Below are 18,597 nucleotides of genomic sequence, written 5' to 3'. Positions count from 1 at the left end.
CCGCAGGCAGGTCACATCTGTGGCTGGCTGGGAAGGTCCCCCAAGTTCAGGGATGTGGGATCCTCTGGAAGGTGAGCTGACACAAGGCCCCAGGGCTCCTGAGTGGGGATTGAGGAGGGGAAGCTCTGTGGGGACTCTGTCCAGCAGTCAAGAGAGGCTGTGGCACCCTCCCAGCCCAAGGCCCCCACCTTGCCGGGTACGTCAGACAGATGCAGTGAGCGCAGGCTTCCTGAACACCATGGGGTGGAGGTGGGGGGGGGGCGGTCTGCCTGGCTCCGTGGGGTTTTCATCCCTGTCTGAACCCGAGATTTCGGGGCTTTGGTACTGGACCCCTACTGGAGGCCAGGCAGGCAGCTGTCAGCATGTGGGGAGCTGCCCACAGCACAGAGCCCACAGTCCCCTGGTGCGGCCTCTGCTCTCCGGTGTATGAGTCACCTATGCTGTGTAACAACATGGCCATAAATGAGCGGCTGACAACAACACACGTTTATGGCCTCCTAGTTTCTGTGGCTCAGGAGCCCAAGCACAGCTGGGTGGCTGGGTTCCACAGGTCCAGAATCGAGGTTATATCAGGGCTGCTGTCTCATCTCCAGACTCAACTGGGGAAGGAGCCACTTCCAAAACTCAAAAGGTTGTCGACAACCTTCAATTCCTTGCAGGCTGAGTGGCCGAGGGCCCTGTATCTTGCTGGCTGGAGGCTGGAGGCCACTCCCAGGGCCTGGCCACACGGACCTCTCTGTAGGACAGCTCACAGCTAGGAACTTCCTTCATCAAACCAGCAAGGGACAGACCCCCAGCAAAACACTGTCACCATCTCGGGTCACAGAACCATGTGTGTGCATTCTGCCTGTTCCAAGCATGGCCGGGATCGCCCACCCTCCAGGGAGAGGTCACAGGGGTGTGGGTTCCAGGAAGCAGGGTCTGTCCCTTATACCCCAGAAGGGGCCCCTGGGGCCTCTCAAGCCTCATCCAGCTGGGTCTCCTGGGAAGGGGTCTGCTTTGGAGCAGGCCTTCAAGGCCCCCACTGAGATGTGGCCACCAGACCCAAAGAGTGTGAAGTAGGCCTTCCACCTGTCACCTGTCATGGCCTGCCTCACAGTGCCCTCCTGGACAGTGACTGGCTGGCCTGGGGAGCAGGGTGGGTCCAGGTGCTGCTCCTGGGGTGCAGTCCTGTGACGTGTGGCTGGGGGTGGGCTGCAGCCCCCACACAGGCCAGTTCCCAGGCCTGTGTGGACCCACGGCACCCCCTCCAGATCCCTGGGGGCCTGGGCCGGAGCCAGGCCAGATTTGAGGAACTTCCTCTCTGAGGCCGAGAGGACTTGGGAGCAGGGACATGGTGGCCCAGGATGGGCATGGTATCCACTCACTCAGCTCCCTCAGTGGCCAGGGCCTCTCAGACCCTGAGCCAGCCCCCAGCTCTAGCCTAGGGTGGCCTTGGGGGCCTCGTCCCATGGCAAGTGGGCTCTGCGCCAAGGTCCGAAACCAGGAGGTGGGGGGCAGGGGGCTGAGACAGGCTTCTGAGCCGGCACTACCGGCAGGAGGGCCGGAACCAAACAGAGACGTCAGACCAGGACTCAGCCCCTGCCTCTGCAGGGCGGTGGCAGGTGGTGACCAGGGGTCGGTGAGTGCCAATGGGGCTGCATCTGAGTTCTCATCCCCCCAGTTCTCATCACCCTGCCCCAGCTCAAACCCAGGTCCTCGTGACTCCACCCACATAGCCCCGGCCCCTTCCGCGCCAGGCCTGAGTGCCGCAGCAGCCCTGCCCCTACAGGCCTGGGTCCCCTCTCCTGTGCACCCACCCCTTACTGGTCCCTGGGTTCCTGTGGGCCCAGACTGGGCACTGGTGAGTCAGGAGCTCCCATGGCACGTGCTTGGCCCAGCCTCAATATGACCACGTGGATGCAGGTCCCTCACGGGTGGGTGGGCTGAACTCCAGCCTCGGGCTGTGGAGGGGGCGGGGCCCCACGCAGGACTCACATGGAGAGACAAGAAGGCTCACGTATTTTCTTAAGGTCCCACTTGTGGGCATGGATTGTGGCTCTATGGGAGTCAGGGAGGGACATTCTGGAGGACCCCCCAGAAGAGGTGGAGGTTTAAGAGGGGCTGGATTTGGAGAGCAGAGGGAGAGCAAATGGTCTGCACCTGCCCCGCGCTGGGCAGTCCTGCCCCCCATCAGGGCTTGTGTGGGTGGAGCTGCTTGGAGTCCAGACTGGGAGCCGCGCAGGGAGGCCGGCTGGGGAGCAGGCCCCACCCCCCCGCCAGGAGGGGCTGGACCTCAGCCCTGCCAAACACAGTCCTGACCCTGGGCTTGTCCATCCAGGCCGACAGCGTAAGGGGAGCTCCAGTCTCGCTCAAACAGTTGCCGCAGCTGCTTCTGCACAGTGGTCACCCCCGGCTGGGTGCCCGAGGCCCTCTGGGTGACCACCAGGCCCACACCCGAGGTGCTGCTAAAATAATCTTCTGACCAGTTGGATGTGCCTGCAGGTGGGTGGGCGGGAGAGAGAGGCTGGGTGACGGAGCCTTCCTGGGCTTCTCTGCTGCCCCGCCCCGCCCAGCCCAGTCCCGTGGCACTGGCTGCTGCTCTGGAGACAGGTGGGCACACCAGCTGCCCTGCTGTCGTCCAGCTGCAGCCATGCAGCCCCTCCGATGCAGGGTGGCCAGCCAGCTCTTCTGTGGGCACTCCCCCCGCATCACCCTGCCAACTCAGCCCCCTGGGACTCAGTGCTGGAGATGTCCCCCTGCCCTGCAGGGACAGGTGACAGCTGGGCTGCTGCCTCCCATGGAGAGGACTTGACCCCTTCAGCAGCCTGGCCTGGTCACTGCTGTGGGGACACGGCCCCCTTCGTGGGCTTGTGTGGCCTCTCTGTGTGCTGTCCCCTCCGTTGGCATCCCCAAGGACTCAGGGGTTCTGAGCCCCCTGCTCACCGATGTAGGCCGTCTTCTCTGTGACCATGAATTTGCTGTGGTTCACCCTGCTGAACGGGATGTTGGAGTGGTTCCCCACTGGCACGATGAAGACTTTCTTGGGGAGCAGAGAGGGTGTGTCAGGGACAGGGAGGCTGCTTCCCGGTCCCGCCAGGGAGCAGGTCCTCACCACGTCCACGGAGACGTTGGCTGCGGGGCTGCGGAGGGCCTGCAGGGACCGCAGGTAGGGGAACATGCTGGGGTCCGTGTTGAGCCAGCAACTGACCAGCAGGCGCACCCGCACATGCCTGCCGATGGCCGCCGCCCGCAGCGCTGTGTCCAGCACCGGCCAGTACCTGGGGAGGGGCAGGAAGGGGAGGCATAGGGGTCTCAGGCCAACGGGGCCCTGCCTGTGAGCCCTGGGCGGGCAGGGGTCCTGGCAGGAGAGGAGACAGGCCTGGAGCTGCCCATCCGCAGAGCCAGTCTTCCCCCTCCAACGCCACCTGGCTTCTGCCTGACCCACCTGGTGGGGTGGCGGAAGCGAGTTGTGGGGAAATACTCCATCACCGAGGCATAGATGAACTCCCGGGCGCCCCCCATCACCTCCAGCAACGCATCCAGGTCCCGGGTGCGGCCGGAGGGGCAGAGCGCGGGCGGTGATGCCTGCGTGGGCAGAGAAGTCTCTGGGGCACCGCTGGCCCTGTTCCGACCTGCTGCATTCTTGGATGGGCTCTTCCCCATCATGCGTCACCCTCCGGCACTAGGAGCCAGGAGGAAGACAAGGGGCACACTGCCCGGGGTGGGGAGAGAAGGAGGCTCTAAACAGGGGCCTCAGGAGTGCCCCTGGCAGCCTGACCCCACAGGAAGCTCCCGTGCTTGCCCAGCCCCCTCTGAGAAGCATCCTGGTTCTGACTCTGGGTGCCCGCTGTAGACCAGCACCAGGGTACCCCGCGGGAGGGGCATTGCCTGTGGGCATGACCAGCTCGCCCCCCAGCTCCCTCCCTCCCCTGCAGAGGAACAGACTGGCTTGATGAACTGGTCCTCCTCTCACCCTCCCTAGTCTCCAGTCGGAGCCCCTAGGCCCCACCCAACAGCATGCTCAGAGACCCCCAGGGCCACCGGACGCCCCACTACCCGGGCCTCCTGTCTCCTGTGGGTGGTGATGACAGTGTCCTCTCCTGGAGCGGTGCCGGCATCCTAGCACAGCCCTGGGGCTGCCGATGCCAGCTGGCCCCTCGACCTGAGACCACAGCCCTGTCCACGGTGTCCCCGAGCCATCGCCCTGAGAACCTAGGAGATGCCCTGGTGTCTTCAGGGCAGGAGGGCCTCCCACAGGCCTCCTCAACTGCCCTTACTGAGAAGTAGGCCGTGGTGGGCACCCCATCAAAGTGGTCCCGGAGGGGCTGGAAGCGGTTGATGTGGGATGAGAAGTTCCGAGGCCAGGGTTTGGGGAGGACTGCCTCTGGCGCCCCCAGCACCCAGTAGGTCTGGAAGGTCTTCTCCAGGTCCTGGGCCAGGCGGCTGCAGTTGTAGATGATGGTGCCGAGCTCCTTCACCTGCAGGGCCAGGGCAGTGGCTGTGGAAGGGGGCCGGGCCGGGAGCACCCAGGCCAAGATGCTGGGCAGGTGCAGTCCCCTGACTGGCGGCCAGTCTGCAGCGGCGCCCCCTGCAGGAGCCCGCAGTGGACTGGGTGCTGGGGGCGCTGAGGGGTGGGGTGCCCAGTGGGCCCCTAGTTGTCTTGAGCATTGTGTCCCAACGGTCAAGGCCATATGTGTTCATTGCCGAACAAAACAAGAGAGAACACATACATGCAGAAAGAAGAAAGGAAAATGCTCATTCTTCGTGGCCAAGTGACACCCGCCATCACCATTTTTAACACGTGCTTAAAGCATTGCTTTTCCTAAAAGGGATCCTGCTTTGTCTGCATGGGTCCCTGCATAAGGTGACTTGAACATCTTTCCATGGGGTTAAATGGCATGGCTACGTCACCCAGGTTCTGTTGGGTGACTGCCCACGTGGGGACAGCAGGCAGAGCCCCAGGGGCACAGGACAGGACAAGCTCTGGGTGGGTCTCCCTCTGGGGCCCTGGGACTCACCTGCGTCAGGGACCGCCAGTCCATGTTGGCACTGCCCACGTAGACATGCCGCCCATCCACCACCCAGAACTTGGAGTGCAAAACGCCACCGGTCAGCCTCCCCAGGGGCACGCGTCGCACCTGGGCACCTGGCCAAGAGTTCAGAGCCATGGGGTGAACTGACCTCGTGCTGCGTCCGATGCTCATCTCTTTACTGTTGGGTTGATTCATTTCTGCTTACAGCAGCCTTACTAAGTCGCTGCTGTCATCGGCCCCATATTCCAGGTGGGAGAACAGAGGCATTGACCGTCCCAGGGTCCCCCCAGGCAGCCCAGCTCTGGGAGGATGGCCCCTGCTGCCTCTTGCTCCTGGCCGAGCCTCCACCCACACACAGGGTGAAGCAGCTGGGCTCAGCAGGGCCCAGACATCACCCTGTGCTCTGCCCAGTGGAAAGTAACACGTCCGGCTCCTTGGAACCAGCGCTGGGGTCCCAGGGAGGCACAGGAAGCCTTTCCCGGCCTCCCCCCACCCCCCCACCCCGGCAGCCGCATTGCTCTCCATTTTCCCAGGGCACAAGCAAGTCACCTGGGCTCAGCCCCAGGGCCCAGGGCCCAGGATGGCAGGCACCCACCTCGGGCTGCCAGGACCTGCAGGTCGGTGGACTTCCTGGCCAGCGTCGGGCTGCTGGTGGCCACAGCCAAGGAAACGTTCCTGTCTAGCAGCTGCTCCAGCTTCTGTAGAAGGGCCTCTCCCTGCGAGAGCAGGCCAGCTGTGCGAGGCCACCCCTAGCCCATCACCCCCAACACTAGGAAGGACCCAGACCCCCGCCTAGGAGGCCACCCCTGACGCCCACGGCTCGGTCAGACAGACGTGCTGCCCGCTGGACTTGCTGTGCGCCTCAGGGGCGGGGGCGGGGGCGGGGGCGGGGCGGGGCGCACCAGCTGGGAAGACGAGTCGTTGACCCCAATGTCGGGGCCCGTGAGAGACCAGTAGAAGGAGGCCACGTGGATGCTCTCCTGGGCGGCATCCAGCAGCTGCAGCCAGGCCTGGGCCAGGGGCTGGGCCGACGGGCTGCCTGTTAGAGACGGGAGGTCCTGGGGGATGCTTTCCACGAGGATGAGGCTGCGGAGGGAGCGGGGCCAAGTGTGATGCAGGAGCCACCTGCCTGCCTCGGTCACCTGCTCCACCCCAGTCGGCCAAGTAGGCGGGGCTGCTGCCAGCGTGGCCCGTGGCCCGTGACCCGTGGCTGATCCCAGGCCAGGGTGCAGGGAGAGGGCAGCGGACCAGACCAGGCAGGGCAGGCCTGAGGGGCGGTGACTCCCAGGGAGTGCGTGAGAGCAGAGCAATCAGAGCCCGGGCCCTGTCCCCCACCCCCACCCCGAGCTGCCGCTCCCGGAGCTCAGCACAGCCGCTGGGTCTGGGCTCCTGCAGGTGCGGATACCCTGGGAGACACCGGAGCTGACCCAGAGGGAAGGGCTGGGCCAGGGGAGGGGAGCACTGTCTCCATCAGGATGTGCACACAGCCGGTTCTTCCCTGGGGAGGTTCTGGGATTCCAGGATGCCAGAGCAGGGCAGGACCGGCAGAGGTGGGGCGGGGGGAGCTGTGATACCACCCCCGGGTGGGAGGGCTGTGACTGTGCCATGCATTGGCTGGGTGGGACCAGAGTTCCCCACCTCATCAGAGTCCCTAGGTGGCAGCCTGTGTTTGCTGCAAAGAGCACCCCAAGTCGTCTGGTCTCCTGCACCAGCTCCAGCCCCTACTCCCCCCAGCTCCCCCGGCCTCGCTGCCTGCCCTCCCCAGAACCTGCATCTCCCAAGAGGAGGTGGCAGAGGGCAATGCTCACCCACTGGGGTGCTCCAACGGCAGGGAGGCAGGCAGCAACCCGGAGCTGAAACCCACCCATCGCCCTGCGACCCCACAGGCTCGCTCACCGGCAGGAGTCCTTCTGCGGCTGCTGCTGGGGCTCCCCTCCCAGGGGCTCCCAGGCCAGGCTGGAGCCAAGGCCCCAGGACCCGGCAGGTCCTCCCTGGGGGTGTGCTCGGCCCCCGGTGGAAAGAAGGGGCAGTTGCCACAGGAGGTAGGTGAGCGTCACAGTGCCCAGTCCCAGCATGGCCAGCAACCCCAGAACCTGCAACTGGAGAAGGCGTCACCACAGGGTCCCCAGATTGCATGGCCAAGCTCTGCTCCTGGTGGGCCTGACAGCCCCTCCAGTGCTGAGACAGACTGTCCCCGCCCCCAGGGAGGGCAGTCTGCGGCTGGGGGGTACTGGGGTAGGAAAGGATGGCGCTGAGGAGTTGGGGCAATGGGAGACCTGGGGGCCACCTTGTGGCCACAGGTAACTGGCTGTCTTCCCAGGTCCCCTGAGACAGAGAGATGTGGCTGGTGCTGGAAGTCCACTGACCTAGGAGCCCCTGTTCCCCCATGCCTGGTTCTGTCTTTGCCCCTGGGGACCCCAATCCTACCATGCCAGCCTCCCTGTCCCACGGGCTGTGGGTGGCGTGGAGCCAGGCCACTCAGGGGCCAGCGGTGCGCTCTGCAGAGGCCTCAGCACCTGCACGGGTCACCCCGGCATCACCCGCAGCTCCAGCCTGGGCAGCCGGGCACTGGGGACGCCACTTTATGGGAACCTCTGCAGACACCCACTCAAACCCCCAGAGGCCACCCACTCCTGCCCAAGATCAGCCCCTCACCCTGCCCGGCCTGCAGGTGGTGGACCTGAGGATGGTGAGCCCTGGCCTGTCACCAGCACGTGTGCGCGTGTGTGCGCCTCCCGGCCGGTGCCCAGGACACGCGGGACCCGCTGTTCTCCCTTTCAGTCTCCCTCTTGGTGGGAGTGTGGGTGTCTGAATCTCAGTTCCTTGTTTCAACCACAACTTCAGTGTGTCTGATACCATTTCTGCTTTCGAGCCCGGCCCTCTCAACTCGGGCCTGTAAACAGCTGCTTCCCTTCCCGGGGCTGGGTCCCCGGCCCGGCCGCCAGGCAGCCCCTCCTGGGAGCCGGCCAGCAGCAAAGACCCAGCACAGAGAAAGCGCTGCTGTTCAGGGGGCTGGGGGCTGAGTGGGGACCCTGCAGCGCTGGCTGGGGCTCTCCCTCTCCAGCAGGGCTCTGGGGACAGCCAGCTGGGGACAGAAGATCCGTCCTGTCCCCTCGGAGTGGTCACCTCCACAAGGAGCTGGAAGCCAGGCTGAGGCCCGGGCTGGAGTTGGGCCCTTTCCCAGGGCAGCCTCAAACGCCACCACGAGCAGGGCGCTCCCGCGCTTAGGGTGTCCTCCCTGGCTTGCAGCGAGGGGCCCATGCCCGGTGACCAGGTCGCCCGGGCAGCCAACTGTTCCCTCCAGGCCTCGGTGGGGAAGCGGCCCTGCAGCCTGGGCCTGGGGCTGGGGTCGTGCTGCAGGCCTGTGAGTGCAGCTGGCCTCGCGGGCTCTGAAGGACTGTCCTCCCAGACACCCTGTCCTGCCTCAGTGTAGGGAAGAGGCGGCCACAGGAGCTGAGCCTGGGGCTGCGTCTGCCCTGAGCTAGGACCACTACAGGGTGCTGGGGGCCCCGGAAACTGAGTGAGAAAGGGAGACTCAGGCAGGGCCTGGAGGCCAGCACCCACTCCCTGTCGGGGAGCCCCCGTAGCGGGGGTCAGGGTGCTTCCCCACCCCCACCTCACAGAGGGGAGCTCAGGGGCCTGCCACGCCCCTCCCTGCCTCAGGGAGGACGGGGTGCCGCATCAGGCCTTCATCGTGAACAGGCTCCCCAGGCCCCTTCATTAACTCTCAGGAGAGGCAGCGGATGTGCGGGCCTGGGTGGGGTCCTGGCAGCACAGCCCAGGGCCCCAGGCAGACAGGAAGACTGGAGCGCAGCAGCCTTGCCCCCGCTGCCCCCACCTGGAACGCAGAGCCCGTCTAAGGCACCTGCCAGGCCACCCATCCCCAGAGGGCATCTCCTCCACTTGGCCTTTGGGAGCTGCATGGGCCTGGGGTGCCAGCCACCCAAGGGACTCTCGGCAGCTGCAGCCCTGGGGACCCTGTGCGTCCCTGAGGTGAAGCCAGCTGTCGGGAAAGGATGACCCATTAGCGCTGGCATCTCAGGGCTGTGACAGGGTGGGAGGCCCCCATGGGACAGCTCTGAGCTTCCCCAGCCCCATGGTGGGCAGCCGTGGGACCCTGCAGGCATCGGGGGTCATGGCTGAAGGGGTGGGACATCCTGCCCTGTGGGGTGTGGGGCGCAGCTGCGTGGCCTAGGCCAGGGCAGAGGGCCTGCTGTCAACTCGCTGGGAGACCCTGAGGCCCTGGTGTCATGGCTGCACAAACTGGGGGAGGAATAGGTGGTCTGCAGGCCCAGCTGGAGGCTTGGTGACCCTCTAGGCCCAGGGCTGCTGGCAGCCGAGGGCCACGGGGCAGTGGACCGGAGCCCCCTTCTCCAGGCCTTTGGCCCACTGGCACTCACCTCTGGGGGTCCTGCCCTGGTGCTCATCGTGGCTCCGCCGCAGACTGCAGGCCCCCTGCTCGCGCTCGCGGGCGGGCTCAGTGGCTGCCTCTCCTCCTGCCCACCTGTCTCCTCCCCACCGCCTGTTGCTTCCTCTTCTGCCCACTTCCTCTTTGTCCCAAGTACCTCTCTCCACGCCCCCAACGGACATCTGGAGCCGAGTGGGCCAGCTAGAGGGCAGGACTGAGGACTTTCACCTCCAGGGGAAATCCCTCCCCCGTCCCCATCCCCAAATCACGGGCCTGTGTATCCTGAGTTTGGTTTGGCACAAACCACTGAGACTCAAGGAGCCAAGGCTTGAGCAAGATTGTTTATTTCTCTGTCACACCTACCAGGTGCCAGGGCTGGCAGCCGAGGGATGGTGTGGGCTCCTCAGCCCTTGGGAGCCAGGTCTCTCCAGCTCTCAACTCCCAACCCTGAGGGTTGACCAGACCAAACTCTAGCCTCATTGCCCCACAATGGCTGCTGGAGCTCAGCCATTGCCTCATGCTCCTAAGAGCATGTAAGGGACAGGTCAGAGGAGACATCCAGGCAGTCCCACAGGGCACTTCCACTTCTGTCTCGTGATTCAGAACTTAGTTACGTGGCTGCACCTAGCTGCAGGGAGGCTGGGGAATAGAGGCAGCAAGGGCCTCTACCCTGGAGAACGCAGGTGGGCGGCTCACTGGCCTTTCTGAAAAGGCAGGCTTCACTATCATTTGCTAGTGCTCAGCCTGGATTCACAGGAAGGGTCTCTGCCTCCCTCTGCCCCATCCATCCCCCTCTCCCCTCGACCAGGGCTTCCTGAATAGAAGTCCCTGTTGCCCAGAAGACAGGGACCTTTAGAATAGCCCCTCCCTTTGAGCGAGGTCTGGTTGTGTGCCTGCGGCCTGGAAGACCCCAGCAGGGCAGGGGCTGCCGAGGCCCTGTCCAGGGTGCTGACCGCAGGGTGACTCGGGGGAAGGACGTCACTGGGGTGGGTGTCAGTTCCTGAGGGTGGAGTCCTGGGGCCAGTGTGGGTGGGCCGGGAAGTGAATGGGGACAGTGCCACTCACTGCCCCCAAGATCTCTTTACTTTCTCCCGGACACTCTGAACGCTGGCCGTCTTCTCCAGGCCACAACCAGGGAGGCCTCTGCTCTCTGGCGGGGTTGCTGGATGCCCGAGTCTGCTGGCCTCGTTTCCTCCACTGATGGGGACACATCTTCACCTTCCAAGAGAGTGCCAGCTGGTGGGTCCCCCAGTGCTCCGTGCCTTCCTGCACCTGGGGCGTCTGACTTTTCAGGTTGGTGTCGGGGGTGGGAGTCAGCGTCGCCTGTGGCTGCCGGGAGCAGGCCCTTGCCTGCGAGCCGAGCCACGTGTCGCTGTGTGTCTGCTGGCCCCAGGGGTGGGGGGGGCGGGCGCCCCTCTCTGCGAAGGCCTGTCTGCGCCTTCGCCCGTGCTCACGTGGTGCGCTTGGCTTTTTCTCCTCAGTTTGGGGAGTTACTGCATTTCCCGAATCGTCAGCTTTGTGCGTAGCAGTATCTTCTCTCACTTTGCTGCCTCACTTAGATGTTTTCTTCTTTTTAGAAAAAACTTGGGCACGCGGAAAGCAGAGAGCATAGTGTGAGGGACACTGTGGGGTCGCCACTCGGATGTCACACGGCTGACATTTGTCACACCCACTTCAGGGCGGGATTCCCAAGGCAGGGAGGAGTCGTCCAACACAGGGACATAGCCCATATTTTATAGTAACTGTAACTGGAGTACAACCTTTAAAAATTGTGATTCACTCTATTGTATATGTGTAAGTTATGTAATAGTGTACATCAACTATACTTCAATGAAAAACAAATGGGGGAGGGTGTAGCTCAGTGCTAGAGGGCACGCTTAGCACGCACGAGGTCCTGGGTTCAATCCCCAGCACCTCCATTAAGAAATAAATAAACCTAATTATTTCCCCTGCCCCAAAAATACACATTGGTAGATGAATAAATAAATTAGAGGAGGACACGGGGAACATTTCTCTTGTAAGTACACCAGTACACCTTCCTAAACAAACTTCCTGCAGAATCACAGCGCCACGGTCCCTCCTGATGAAGTCAGCACTTCCTTAATGCGGTCAGCCTCATCGCTGCGCTCGTCTTGGTCTGCTCTGGCTGCTGTCACAGAGCGTCGCGCACTGGGGCTTAGGAACAGTAGGTGTTCACTCCCCACAGCTCTGGGGCCTGGTGGTCCAAGGTCAAGGGACGGTGGATCGGGTGTCCGGTGAGGACGCACTTTCCTGGTTCACGGCTGGACCTTCTCACTGTGCCCTCACGTAGCAGAAAGGCCAGGGAGCTCTCTGGGGTCAACTCTCTGAACATCGCACTAATCCCATTCATGGGGGCTCCAGCCTCATGCCCTGATCACCCCCAAAGCCCCTAATTGCGTCACACTGGGGGTTAGACTTTACAACGTGAATTTGGGGGGACACAAACATTCAGTCTATAGCAATGTTCAGACTTTCCCAATTGTCCCCCAGATGTCTTCCACCTTTGATTTGTTATTGCATCCAGTTGAGGTTCACACACTGAGCTTGGTTCTTCTGTCTCTTAAATCACTTTTCCCCGCAAACAACCTTTCCACGCGCCTTCTCCCCGACCCATGGAGTCTCTGTTTCTCTTTCCCCTGCGCTGCCTGGACCTGGAAGTGAGACAAAGCCTGGTCGGGCAGAGGGAACTGACCCTGGCGAGGACGCTGTCTGGGTGGTGCTGTGTGCACAGGGTCCCGTTAGATTCCAGCTCCCACACAGTTCCTGATCTGAAAATCAATCTTTATAAAACTATATTTCCTTCCATGCACCCAGCAAGCACCCTGAGGGTGAGCACTTGGGCACCTTGCAGCTTTCCAGCCCTTTGACTTGTGCCTAACGGGTTTGGACCCCTGGGTCTTCTGGCTTCATTATTCCTCTGCATGTTTTGGCTGCCAATCTTCTGTAAGGAAGTCCCTACTGCTACTTCTGACTCAAACGTAACATTACAAGGTTTCCTCTTTTCTTTTATTATTCCACCCCCCCAGCTTATTGAGCTATAATTGACATGTAACATTGCACAAGTTGAAGGTGTACAATATAATGATTTGATGTGTGTATATATTACAAAATGGTTAGAATCACAATAAGTTCAGTGAACAACCATCACCTCTCCTTTTCCCTTGTGATGAGAACTTTTAAGATCTATACTCTGAGCAGCTTTCAAGTACATGACACAGTGCTGTTGACTACGGTCACCGTGCTGTGCAGGATGTCCCTGGGACTTATGACTGGAGGCTTGTATCTTTTGATCCCATTCACCCAGTTTCCCCATCCTTCACCCTCTGCTTCCAGTAACCACAGATCTGATTTCTGTTTCTATAAGTTTAGGGTTTGTTTTTTTTTTTATTCCACAGAGAAGTGAGATCATACAGTTTTTTTCTGTTTGACTTAATCTCACTTCGCATAATACCTTCAAGGTCCTTTCATGTTGCCACAGATAGAAGGATTTCCTTTTTTTATGGCTGAATAGGACTCCATTGTATAAACATACACCACATCTTCTTTACCCATTCATCGGTCTATGGACACTTAGGGTGCTTCCATGTCTTGGCTACTGTGAATAATGCAATGTTCACAGTATGTGGAGATGCAAACATCTCTGCAGAGTAGGGACTTGGTTTCCATTACAAAGTGTTTCCTTTCTTTCTTTCTTTCTTTTTTTTTTTTTGCATTTTTAAAAATTGAAGTATAGTCAATTTACAATGTTGTGTCAATTTTCTATGGCAAAGTTTTGTTAATTTCTTTGGGTTTGTGCTTAACGTGAATATAATTACTTGTCAGCTGTAGTTTATAATATTTTAACATAATTTCAAAATAACCACTCCAACATCACGACAGACAACAAGAGCACCGAATGAAACGCGTGGCCTCTTTGCAGGGTGTGTTTGCCGTTGTAAGACATCTGACCAAGGATGCAGAATCAAGCACTGTGTTCTGAAGTCCCTTTTTTCCATGAGGAAGCGTGTGATACGCCTGGAGCTGGTGTCACGTCAGACGTGAGGCCAGAGTCCTGCCTCACCTCCTTTCCTGAGGGAGGAGTAGGAATTCTTGCCCACTGGCTGTGTCAGCCCTGGTGCTATCAAGTCTCCAGAGGCAGGCCGGCCTTCTGTGAGCTCTCTTCTCTTCTGGTGTGTTTTTCCGAGGCCAGTGCTGTTCGGACTCCATCCCTCTCTGGCTTTGTACTAAGGCTCCAGCCAGTCCCTCCCCCGTGTTAGGACGACCACATGCGCCGCAGGCGTCTGCTGAGATGACCCTGTGGTTTCCTCCCTGAACCTGTTCATGGAGTGAACTCAGGGTTCTCTCAGGTTAAATGAGCCCCAAATTCCAGGGATAACCCCTGTGAACCACGGTGCACGTCGTGCACTGTTGGGTTTGATACGGCAATAAAGGACTTTGGGTTTTCCGTCTGTGCAAAGACTACGGCTGGTTTTGTGTCCTCTTCCTCCCTAAGTTCTCACATGTCTTAGCTGTTAGATTTTATCAGAGTCAAGAACCCATTAGGCAGTGCTCCCACTTTCCCCAACATTTTGAAGTTTGTAAAAATGGCATAAAATATCCCTTTTAATTTTGGTAGAACATGTACATCTGTCAGATTCGGGTGTCTTTGTGGGAAGACTAAATTGTTCACTCAACTTCTCTGATGATGATATGGTGATTCAGGCTTTCTGCTTCTCTGTGAGTCAAACTTGGCAAATGCTGCTTCCTCTAGGAACGTGTCCGCTTCGTTTAAGGTCCTGAGCGTGCTGCCCTAAGGCCACTCACGGAGCCGCCTGCCTGTCCCACTCTGTTACGTCTGCAGTGAGGCCCCCTTTCATTCCGCACTTTGGGTTTTGAGCCTCTTAGCCTTTCTTTCCCCCTGGGGACATCTTGCCAGAATTTTAGCTGTTTTATTAATTCTTTAAAGAAACCAACTTTTCAGCCTTTTGGTTCTATTATAATTTTGTTTTTCATTTATTTCTGGCTTTGGCCTTTATTAATTATACCGTCTTCGGCTTCCTGTAGTATACTTCTGTCGTTATTCTTCTGTCTTCTTAAGCTGGATACTTCATTCCTTAATTGTCCGCTCTTTTTCTTTGCTAATATGAAGGGTTTAAAAGATAAATTGCCTGCAGAATTCTGCTTCTGTTGCATTCCACAGAATTTCCTATGTGGCATGTCATTATTTGGTTGTAAGTATTTTAAATTTTTTAGCTATTTTTTTCTTTCACCCGCGGATGATTTAGAAATCTGGTTCAAGATGTCCAAGTGTGCTGCGGAGCTTTTTCTCACCTGCTGATTTACAGGTTACTCGCACTTGGTTTAGGGAGCAAGGTCCATGAGGTTCTGGACTTTTAATATTTGTTAAGACTTGCTTTACATTCAAGGGTAGGCTCGGTTTTGGTAAATGTGCTAGGAATTGCTGAGAAATAGGTGTTGAAATCTTTTATGACAGTAGCTTTATAAATTTCTACTTGTAAACAACAAGTTTCTTCTGTACAGCACAGGGAACTACATTCACTATCTTGCAGTAACCTATAATGGAAAAGAATATGAAAATGAATCTATGTACATGTACTGAAACATCGTGCTGCACACCAGGTATTGACACATTGTGAACCGACTTCAGTTTAAAAAAGAAAAGAAACATAAATAAATTTCTACTTGTAGTCCTGGCAATTTTTACAGTTAAGGTTACTTTTTAGATGTGTATACACATTCAGTCTCTTTACATCCTCTGGCCTCAACTACGTATCATTATAAAATGGCTCTCTCTTTCCCAAATAATGGTTTTTGCCTTAAAATCTATTTTGTCTGCTGCTGATTTAGGTATGCCAGCTTTCTCTTGATGAACATTTACCTGGCTTTTAAAAAACAGCCTTTTACTTTAAATTGTGTGTTCTTATATTTCAAGTTTAAGTCTCACAAGTAACATCGAATTAGAATTTTGAAAAATCATGCAGTCTGATCATCTCTGCCCACTCCAGCTGGACTTAGTCCGCTTACGTTTATTGTGATTACTGACGTGTTTTCATTTCATACCTTACACTGTGCTGTTTGGCTCACACTGGGTGTTGCTTTTCTGTCTCTTTTTCTTGTCTTGCTTCCAATGGATTGTTATTTTTTCTTATTCCATTTTCCCCTGCTCCCCTAATTCTCTGCTTTGGTGATGCTGCTTTGGGATGTGAGCTCCTAGCACTCGCCCAGACCACTCAAGACACGGGGGACGAGTCTTCTCCTTCGCCAGCTGGTGGGCCAGCTTCTGCCTGATGTGCTGTGAGTGACAGGGCTTATGTCACTTCTCTTCCAAAGCCTTGAATTTTGGGTATAAAGAACACCATCATCCCTGCTCTGGGCTCCGACAACGCAGTCCTGGATGGGAAATTCCTGGGTCCTTAACTCGCAACCTAAAGGACTCTTTCCTCACAAGCCACTCAGACCCATAGTAGACTTCACATCAGCAATAAGCATTCTTCTGTTGTGTGGATTCGCTGGCATTCGGAGGGGGTGGGCATCCACGTTAGGTAGCTTACCTTCCAAGTGTCGCCTCGCAGACATAACCCTAATGAACACCTCCCCTCTTCTTGAACAGTGGGAGGCCCTTTGAAGACTTCAGCTCCACTGAGCTCCGCTTCACATCCTCCTGTCAGTTATTTTTGCTCCATCTCGTAGTGCTATTATTGCTATTTTAAAACCCCATAAATTATGCATCTTATAATTATTTTTTCCAGTCAGAGTGTGTTTAGATTTACTCCCTGTTACCAGTTTGTCTGTGCACCACCCCTTTATCTCAGAGCCTCCCTCTGAGAGCTTCATCCTTCTTCCCAAAACACGTCCTGTAGAAAGGACTTGAACGATCACTTAGCTGGGTATAAAAGTCTTGGTTGCCAATTATTCTCTGTGAGTGGGTGAGTGTTGGCAAACACTCTGTGTTTAGTACCACGAAAATGTCTCCATTCTCCTTCATTGCTGAAAGGTAAACTTTTAGGTACAGAATTCCTGACTGACAGGCACTTTCTCTGGCAACCCAGGGTTTAAGGGTTCCGCTGCTGCTGGGAGAACGGCAGGGAGCCCTTCACCCTGGCTGCGGTGTGCACTTCCTCCTCGCCGGTGGCTTCCTGCAGTGCCGCTAGGCGTGCGTCGCACTCCAGTAGCTGTGCGTGCGCCTAGTTTGCTGGGGCTGCTGTAGCAGGTGCCACGAACTGGGCACCTTGAACAACAGAGAGTTCTCGTCTCACAGCCTGGAGTCCAGGAGACCTAAACCACGGTGTCGGCAGGGTCGGTTCCTTCTGAGGGCCGCGAGGGAGAACCTACCCCACATCTCTCGCCTGGCTTCTGGTGGCCCTGGGTGTTCCTCGGCCTGTAGGTGGTGTCCTCCCTGTGTCTTCACGTCATCTGCCCTCTGTGCACATGTGTCTCTGCACCCGATTTTCCCTTTTCTCCAAAGACACTAGTCACCTTGGATCAGGGTCCCTCAGAATGACCTCGTGCTAATTCCATCATCTATGAAGACCCCGTTTCCAAATAAGGTCACCTTCACAGGTGCTGGGTGTGTGGACTTGAGAACAATTCAACCTACAGCATATGAATTGTTCACATATAGCCAATTCTGGAAAATTCCTACTCATTTTCTCTGTGACTATTTCCTCTCCCCATTCAGGAGCTCTGAACAGACAGATGTTACACTTTGTCACTCAATCCTCTCTGCCCAGTAACTCTTCTCCTGTTTTCTACTGCCATGTTCCTATGTGTTGCATTTTGTGTAACTTCCTCTCATCTTCCTTTTTTAAATTAATTAATTAATTAATTTTTTATATGGAGGGACTGGGGATTGAACCCAGGACCTCATGCATGCTAAGCATGCGCTCTGCCACTGAGCTCTACCCCCCACCCCCTGAACAGGATTCTTGATGTGAGTTCTCCTCTCGCCAGCACAAGCCCTTATCTTCCGACCACGTGGATAGAAACCACCAGGTGCATGGCCAGTCGGGGTATTTCGGGCCCATGACCCCCCACCGAGGTGCTGCGGTACCCACGCTGGCTTTCAGCCCCAACTTAATTTCTGGCACGTGGGGGATTCCTTCTCTTTCTTGTTATCTCAGCTTTGTGTTTAACTTTGATTTTCCTTTTAGCTGGCCATTCCAGGGGTTCCAGCTGGTAAGAGAGGAAGCAGCAGGGGTGGGAGGCCAGGAAGCTGGGTGGAGTGTGGCAGAGAAGCAGGATGGGTCTGGCAGAGTCACAGAGCCGGAGGGAGAGTCTGGCACTCAGGCCTGCCAGGGCCACCAGAGCTGGAGGGGTCTAGATTCCCAAGAGAAAGGGGAGCTGAGGAGAACCAGACAGTAGAGGCTAGTTTCCCTTTTGAGGCACTTGCCGACTCTTGTGCTGCTCCGGGTTGGGAGGCTGAGCGTAGGGCGGCTGAAAAGCTGAACACAGCCCAGTAGTATTACGGATCTGGGGAAACAGAATGAAGTTCAGGGACTCTTCCTTTTTTTTTTTTTTTTTTTTTTTTAAAACGTATTTTCCCCAAGGCTTCTGTCTTGTTTTTATTTATTTTATTTTATTTTTTGAGGGAGTAATTAGGTTTACTTATCTACCTGTTTATTTAATAGAGGGACTGGAAATTGAACCAAGGACCTCGTGCACGCTAAGCATGTGCTCTCCCGCTGAGCTGGGCCCTCCCCCAGGGCCACCTGCAAAGGAGGGGAGTGCAGGTGGGCTCACCTGACTCTGCCGGGACCCCAGGAGGGCGGAGCCCCGGGACCGCAGGCAAACAAGAGGCCGCACGGCCTCCCTTCATGTCAGATCAGCTCCGCACCTGCTCGGCCCCTAAGGTGGAGGACGGGTGATCTCTGTGATGAAAAAGGACATTGTCCAGAGACTCGCTGTTTGTCACTCAGCGCCTGTCATTTGAAATCAAGAGTCACCAGGCACACCGAGAAACAGAACCCAGAGGGAAAGCAGGGGCTCCAGGCAGTGGAGCAACCAGACACAAGCTTTGGAATAACCGTGACTCTTCTGTTCAGAACAGTAAGTCACAAGCCGGTCATTTTCGCTTAGAGAAATGAATTTTTTAAAGTCAAATAGAAATTCTAGAAGTAAAAACAAAAATAACCCAAGTAAAGAGCACAACTGATG

At 57.3% G+C, this 18,597-nt stretch overlaps 1 protein-coding gene across 3 annotated transcripts; it reads right to left on the bottom strand.

Annotated features, from left to right (window-relative positions):
* Positions 1-2,002: 2,002 nt before the first annotated feature.
* On the bottom strand, positions 2,003-9,581 carry PLD4 (phospholipase D family member 4). Of its 3 annotated transcripts, XM_064486332.1 has the most exons (10): positions 9,416-9,578; positions 6,912-7,114; positions 5,918-6,101; positions 5,611-5,731; positions 5,001-5,128; positions 4,260-4,460; positions 3,428-3,567; positions 3,095-3,260; positions 2,926-3,022; positions 2,003-2,478 (listed from the first exon to the last, which is right to left on the bottom strand). In XM_064486332.1, the coding sequence occupies exons 1-10, from the start codon at positions 9,440-9,442 to the stop codon at positions 2,276-2,278; spliced, it is 1,470 nt and encodes a 489-aa protein (XP_064342402.1). In that variant the 5' UTR covers positions 9,443-9,578; the 3' UTR covers positions 2,003-2,275. The 3 variants fall into 3 exon arrangements, with proteins under 3 accessions (XP_064342402.1, XP_010996911.3, XP_064342401.1); XM_010998609.3 differs by having other exon boundaries at positions 2,926-3,260; positions 6,912-7,108; positions 9,416-9,581; XM_064486331.1 differs by having other exon boundaries at positions 2,926-3,260; positions 9,416-9,580.
* Between the last annotated feature and the right edge of the window lie 9,016 nt (positions 9,582-18,597).

This window comes from Camelus dromedarius, chromosome 5 (genome assembly GCF_036321535.1).
Source record: "Camelus dromedarius isolate mCamDro1 chromosome 5, mCamDro1.pat, whole genome shotgun sequence".
Lineage (NCBI taxonomy): Eukaryota > Metazoa > Chordata > Mammalia > Artiodactyla > Camelidae > Camelus > Camelus dromedarius.
This window is presented reverse-complemented; position numbering and strand designations above follow the sequence as displayed.

Coding starts and splice junctions, on each gene's coding strand:
- PLD4 (XM_064486331.1), bottom strand. CDS start 9,442: ATGAGCACCAGGGCAGGACCCCCAGAG. Junction 7,115..9,415: donor CCAGGGCAGGACCCCCAGAG/GTGAGTGCCAGT, acceptor CGCCTTCTCCAG/TTGCAGGTTCTGGGGTTGCT. Junction 3,568..4,259: donor CCACCACGGCCTACTTCTCA/GTAAGGGCAGTT, acceptor CTGCCCACGCAG/GCATCACCGCCCGCGCTCTG.